Source organism: Oncorhynchus masou, chromosome 8 (assembly GCF_036934945.1).
Source record: "Oncorhynchus masou masou isolate Uvic2021 chromosome 8, UVic_Omas_1.1, whole genome shotgun sequence".
In the NCBI taxonomy this organism is placed as follows: Eukaryota; Metazoa; Chordata; class Actinopteri; order Salmoniformes; family Salmonidae; genus Oncorhynchus; species Oncorhynchus masou.
In genome coordinates, this window is record NC_088219.1 from 2114555 (window position 1) to 2121386 (window position 6832).

Genomic DNA, 6832 nt, shown 5'->3' on the forward strand with positions numbered 1-6832 from the left:
TTCTGATGCCAACCGATGTGTCTTGGTGAGACGCAGAGTAGGTGAACGGATTATCTCTGCATGTGTAGTTCCCACCGTGAAGCATGGAGGAGGAGGTGTGATGATGTGGTTGCTTTGCTGGTGACATTGTCTGTGATTTACTTAGAATTCAAGGCACACTTAACCAGCATGGATATCACATAATTCTGCTGCAATATGTCATCCCATTTGGTTGTTTTTCAACAGGACAATGACCCAACATACCTCCAGGCTGTGTGAGGGCTATTTGTCCAAGAAGGAGTATGTGCTGCATCAGATGACCTGGCCTCCACAATTTTTTTATGTTTATTTATTTCAGCTTTATTTTTTTATTTTTTACCCCTTTTTCTCCCCAATTTCATGGTAGCCGCACAGCTACTATCTTGTCTCATCGCTACAACTCCCATACGGGCTCAGGAGAGACACAACCCAACCAAGCCGCTCTGCTTCTTAACACAGCTCTTAACACAGCTCTTAACACAGCTGCTTCTTAACACAGCTGCTTCTTAACAGCTTATCAGCTCGCATCCAACCCAGAAGCCAGCCGCACCAATGCGCCGGAGGAAACACTGTGCACCTGGCAAACTTGGTTCGCGCGCACTGCGCCCGGCCCGCCACAGGAGTCGCTGGTGCGCGATGAGACAAGGACACCCCTACCGACCAAGCCCTCCCTAACCCGGGCGATGCTAGGCCAATTGTGCGTCGCCCATGGACCTCCCGGTCACGGCCGGTTTTGAGCCTGGGCGCGAACCCAGGGACTCTGATGGCACAGCTGGCGCTGCAGTACAGCGCCCTTAACCACTGCGCCACCCGGGAGGCCTATTTCACCTTTATTTAACCAGACAGATATCCGCCATGTTGTGGAGTCAACAGAAGTCAGAAATAGCATTATAAATATTCACTTACCTTTGATGATCTTCATCAGAATGCACTCCCAGGAATCCCAGTTCCACAATAAATGTTTGATTTAATCGATAAAGTCCATCATTTATGTCCAAATACCTCCTTTTTGTTTGTGCGTTTAGCACACAATCCAAACTCACGCGGCGCGGGCAAGTCCAGGCGAAGGTTCAGACGAAAAGTCATATTACAGTTCGTAGAAACATGTCAAACGAAGTATAGAATCAATCTTTAGGATGTTTTTATCAGAAATCGTCAATAATGTTTCAACTGGAGAATTCCTTTGTCTGTAAAAATGCAATGGCACGCAAGCTAACTCTCACGTGAGCACGCGTGATCAGCTCATGCCACTCTGCCAGACCTCTGACTCATCCAGCTCTCATTCCCCCCTCCTTCACAGTAGAAGCATCAAATAAGGTTCTAAAGACTGTTGTCATCTAATGGAAGCCGTAGGAAGTGAAATATCACCCCATAGACACTGTATATTCGATAGGCAATGACTTTAAAAACTACAAACCTCAGATGTCCCACTTCCTAGTTGGATTGTTTCTCAGGTTATTGCCTGCCATATGAGTTCTGTTATACTCACAGACATCATTCAAACAGTTTTAGAACGTTCAAAGTGTTTTCTATCCAAATCTACTAATTAGATGCATATTCTAGCTTTTATGGCTGAGTAACATGCAGTTTAATTTGTGCACACTTTTCATCCAAAATTCCGAATGCTGCCCCCTAGTGAAGTTAAATGACATCGTCAAAGTCGAGGATCGGTAGGAAGGTCAGTTTTACGAGGGTATGTTTGGCAGCATGAGTGAAGGATGCTTTGTTTTGCGAAATAGGAAGCCGATTCTAAATTTAATTTTGGATTGGAGATGTTTGATGTGGGTCTGGAAGGAGAGTTTACAGTCTAACCAGACACCTAGGTATTGTAGTTGTCCTTATATTCTAAGTCAGAACCTTCCAGAGGCCACGTCAGGAGAGTTATATGGCATTGAAGCTCATCTGGAGGTTAGTTAACACAGTGTCCAAAGAAGGGCCAGAGGTATACAGAATGGTGTCGTCTGCGTAGAGGTGGATCAAAGAATCTCCAGCAGCAAGAGCGACATCATTGATGTATACAGAGAAGAGAGTCGGCCCGAGAATTGAACCCTGTGGGACCCCCATAAAGACTAGTTCTGGAAAACAGGCCCTCCGATTTGACACACTGAAGTATTTGGTGAACCAGGCGAGGCAATCATTTGAGAAACCAAGGCAGTTGAGTCTGCCAATAAGAATGTTGTGATTGACAATCACCCGACCCCAACCCGTTGAGAGGGTTTGGGATGAGTTGGACCACAGAGTGAAGGAAAAGCAGCCACCGAGTGCTCAGCATATGTGCGAACTCCTTCAAGACTGTTGGAAAAGCATTCCAGGTGAAGCTGGTTGAGAGAATGCCAAGAGTGTGCAAAGCTGTCATCAAGGCAAAGGGTGGCTACTTTGAAGAATCTAAAATATATAATATGTTTAACACTTTTTTGGTTACTACATGATTCCGTATGTGTTATTCCATAGTTCTGACGTCTTCATTATTATTATACAATGTAGAAAATAGTAAAATAAAGAAAAACCCTGGAATGAGTAGGTGTTCTAAAACTTTAACTGATACTGCATATCTTATCTTTATATAATAACATTCTTCAGTCTTGATGTAAACAAAATCATTCAGGTCTTTCTCTCTCCTCTCTCTTTCTATCTCTCTCTCTCTCTCTCTCTGTGGGTGTTTGTGTGTTGTAGATCCTGACTAAGGACTCTGTGACAGTGTGTGTTGATGGGGTGGTGTACTTCCGGGTGAGTGACCCCATCTCCTCGGTGGCCAACGTGTCCAACGCAGACTTCTCCACCCGTCTCCTGGCCCAGACCACCCTGAGAAACGTCCTGGGAACCAAGAACCTGGCAGAGCTGTTATCCGACCGAGAGGGCATCTCACACAGTATGCAGGTACAGAACCCTAGAAACCTAAAAACCAGGGCCGGCTCCAGGCATAAGTGACATAAGTGGTCGCTTAGGAGCCACTGCCACAAGGGGGCCCCGACCCCTCAAAAATATGTTTAACATTTTTTTTTTGTCAACTCAGTCGGGGTCTCAACTCCCACATTTGTTTGTGCATCAGCAGTTTTTCTTGTTATGTCAGGCATTCAATTACCTGACAATTAGCCATGTTCATTTTTCTATTGGTGGTTAGTCTAGCCATGCTATTTAAACTTGAAGTAATCATCAATAAGCATGCAGGGCATGTGCCCAGTGGCCCTGACTTCCAGTTCCATGGCAAAACGTGTAGAATTGCTGGAAATTAATTTAAAAAACAGCAACATTTCTCTCCGCCGTGAACCAAATCATGCTTAGGCCCCCGTACCTAGAACCTACCACTGTAGAACCCTAGAACCAAGTACCTGGCTGAGGTCCTGTCTGACTACGAGGTGAACCAGGAACCTGACTGGGGTCCTGTCTGACTACGAGGTGAACCAGGAACCTGACTGGGGTCCTGTCTGACTACGAGGTGAACCAGGAACCTGGCTGGGGTCCTGTCTGACTACGAGGTGAACCAGGAACCTGACTGGGGTCCTGTCTGACTACGAGGTGAACCAGGAACCTGACTGGGGTCCTGTCTGACTACGAGGTGAACCAGGAACCTGGCTGGGGTCCTGTCTGACTACGAGGTGAACCAGGAACCTGACTGGGGTCCTGTCTGACTACGAGGTGAACCAGGAACCTGACTGGGGTCCTGTCTGACTACGAGGTGAACCAGGAACCTGGCTGGGGTCCTGTCTGACTACGAGGTGAACCAGGAACCTGACTGGGGTCCTGTCTGACTACGAGGTGAACCAGGAACCTGGCTGGGGTCCTGTCTGACTACGAGGTGAACCAGGAACCTGACTGGGGTCCTGTCTGACTACGAGGTGAACCAGGAACCTGACTGGGGTCCTGTCTGACTACGAGGTGAACCAGGAACCTGGCTGGGGTCCTGTCTGACTACGAGGTGAACCAGGAACCTGACTGGGCCCTGTCTGACTACGAGGTGAACCAGGAGCCTGACTGGGGTCCTGTCTGACTACGAGGTGAACCAGGAACCTGACTGGGGTCCTGTCTGACTATGAGGTGAACCAGGAACCTGACTGGGGTCCTGTCTGACTACGAGGTGAACCAGGAACTTGACTGGGGTCCTGTCTGACTACGAGGTGAACCAGGAACCTGACTGGGGTCCTGTCTGACTACGAGGTGAACCAGGAACCTGACTGGGGTCCTGTCTGACTACGAGGTGAACCAGGAACCTGACTGGGGTCCTGTCTGACTATGAGGTGAACCAGGAACCTGACTGAGGTCCTGTCTGACTACGAGGTGAACCAGGAACCTGGCTGGGGTCCTGTCTGACTACGAGGTGAACCAGGAACCTGACTGGGGTCCTGTCTGACTACGAGGTGAACCAGGAACCTGACTGGGGTCCTGTCTGACTACGAGGTGAACCAGGAACCTGGCTGAGGTCCTGTCTGACTACGAGGTGAACCAGGAACCTGACTGGGGTCCTGTCTGACTACGAGGTGAACCAGGAACCTGACTGGGGTCCTGTCTGACTACGAGGTGAACCAGGAACCTGGCTGGGGTCCTGTCTGACTACGAGGTGAACCAGGAACTTGACTGGGGTCCTGTCTGACTATGAGGTGAACCAGGAACCTGACTGGGGTCCTGTCTGACTACGAGGTGAACCAGGAACCTGGCTGGGGTCCTGTCTGACTACGAGGTGAACCAGGAACCTGACTGGGGTCCTGTCAGACTACGAGGTGAACCAGGAACCTGGCTGGGGTCCTGTCTGAAGTGTAGAAAGTCAAAGTTGCAGGTCCATTATTATATCCTGAGAGATCAACTTGGCGTATATAACAAGCCCATTAGAAATGCCAGACATGCTCATTTCACTAACTTGATCACTATTAATCAGAATAACTAGACAGTGCTCTACTCAACCATTGATGGCCTGATAAATCCTGCCCCCCTCCCCCCCTCGCAAACCTATGTGAACATCTAAATATGATGAGTTCGACGCATATTTCAGAGATAAGATAAGCAACGTTAGGCTGGGTATCAGTGAAGTAAGACCTGATGAGAAGTTTGATGGTATGTGCCTTAGCCGACAACGCAAAGCCACTGTGGATTTATTTTCCCTGGTTGACACAGACATGGTAAAGAACGTGATATCACAACTTAAGCCTTCTGCCTGCCTTCTCCATCCTATCCCCAGCACCTTCTTCAAAACAGTTTTTAATTACACATCTGAAGAAGTGCAAACCACCATTAATCACTGACTTTTTCCACGGCACTAAAACCTGTTACGATGAAACCCCATCTGGGAAAATGCCATCAAGACTCTTCATCTCTTAGGACATTTCTGACAATCTCCATTCTTTCATTCTTAAGCAAAAAATTCGGGAGAAATTGGTCTTCAAAACGGCTATTATTATTTTTTTAAGTGCCAACTTTATTTATTAAAAAGAAATCCAATCTAGTTTCGGTGCTGACCACAGCCTTAGTTAAAGTGGTAAATGATCTTAGAGCCGACACTTGTCCTTAAGTGCTGCGTTCAACACTGTTGACCATGATGTCCTTCTGGACAGACTGGAGAGGTGGGTTGGCCTCTCCATTTAACCGGTTCAGAGTTTTTTTGTCACCCTTGGTGAACATAATTTCCTGTAATATTCTGTTCCCCTCCTATAGTCCAGTCTGGATGAGGTGGAATAGGGCTCTGTAATAACGTGTTGCTGTAATATCCTGTCTTTCTATAGGCCAGTCTGGACGAGGCTACTGACCCGTGGGGTATCAAGGTGGAGCGTGTGGAGATCAAGGATGTGAAGCTGCCCCACCAGCTGCAGAGAGCCATGGCTGCAGAGGCAGAGGCCACCCGGGAGGCCAGGGCGAAGGTGGGCACACACTCACACACACACACACACACACACACACACACACACAGTTGTCTCCCTCTGTAGGTTTGTTCCAATCCACTTCTTTGTCTCCCTCTCTAGGTGATAGCGGCGGAGGGGGAGATGAACGCCTCTCGGGCCCTGAAGGAGGCGTCTCTAGTGATCGCTGAGTCTCCATCAGGCCTCCAGCTGAGATACCTCCAGACCCTCACCACCATCGCTGCGGAGAAGAACTCCACCATCATCTTCCCTCTGCCCATGGACGTCATCAGTCACTTCATGAAGAAGTGATGTCATCAAAACTCGCCACCCACCACTCCTGTCTAATGTAACCATTCAATCAGTTGATTTAGTTGATTCAGGTGATTTGAAAGAAGAAGAAAAAAGTTTCATTTATTTTCTGCTAGGATTGTTTCAGATTTCAGGACGAGATGGGAATGAAACACAACCAATAACCTTTCAGGGAATGTATTTCTGCGTGGTCAAGACCTTCATTTGTCTGTTATGGTGGAAATTGAAAACCATTTAAATATATTTCTGGTGTGTTAAAAAATATAAAAATATATGTTTGAAATACACTGTTATATTGATCATTTATTGGATATTATAAACTGTGTGGTTCAAGCCCTGAATGCTGATTGGCTGACAGCCATGGTATATCAGACAGTATATCACGGGTATGACAAAATATACATTTTTACTCCTCTAATTACGTTGGTATCCAGTTTATAAACAGCAATAAGGCATCTCAGGGGTTTGTGGTATATGGCCAATATACCACGGCTACGGGCTGTGTCCAGGCACTCTGCGTTTAATCGTACCCAAGAACAGCCCTTAGTCGTGGTATATTGGCCATATACCACACCATATATCACACCCCTCGGGCCTTATTGTTTAATTGAACTTTTTATTTTTGTAATCTTTATATTTTGATATTCCTTAATAGATTACAAATTCAGAAATCATGC

General features: G+C 47.1%; 1 protein-coding gene across 1 annotated transcript in view; it reads left to right on the forward strand.

The window, feature by feature from the left end:
* Positions 1-6442, forward strand: part of stoml3b (stomatin (EPB72)-like 3b) — a 28591-nt gene extending 22149 nt beyond the window's left edge. Inside the window, exons 6-8 of the mRNA XM_064971310.1 lie at positions 2692-2895; positions 5730-5864; positions 5967-6442. Coding sequence (XP_064827382.1) covers positions 2692-2895; positions 5730-5864; positions 5967-6155 — 528 coding nt within the window. The 3' untranslated portion in view covers positions 6156-6442. The remainder of the gene's footprint in view (positions 1-2691; positions 2896-5729; positions 5865-5966) is intronic.
* Positions 6443-6832: the final 390 nt, after the last annotated feature.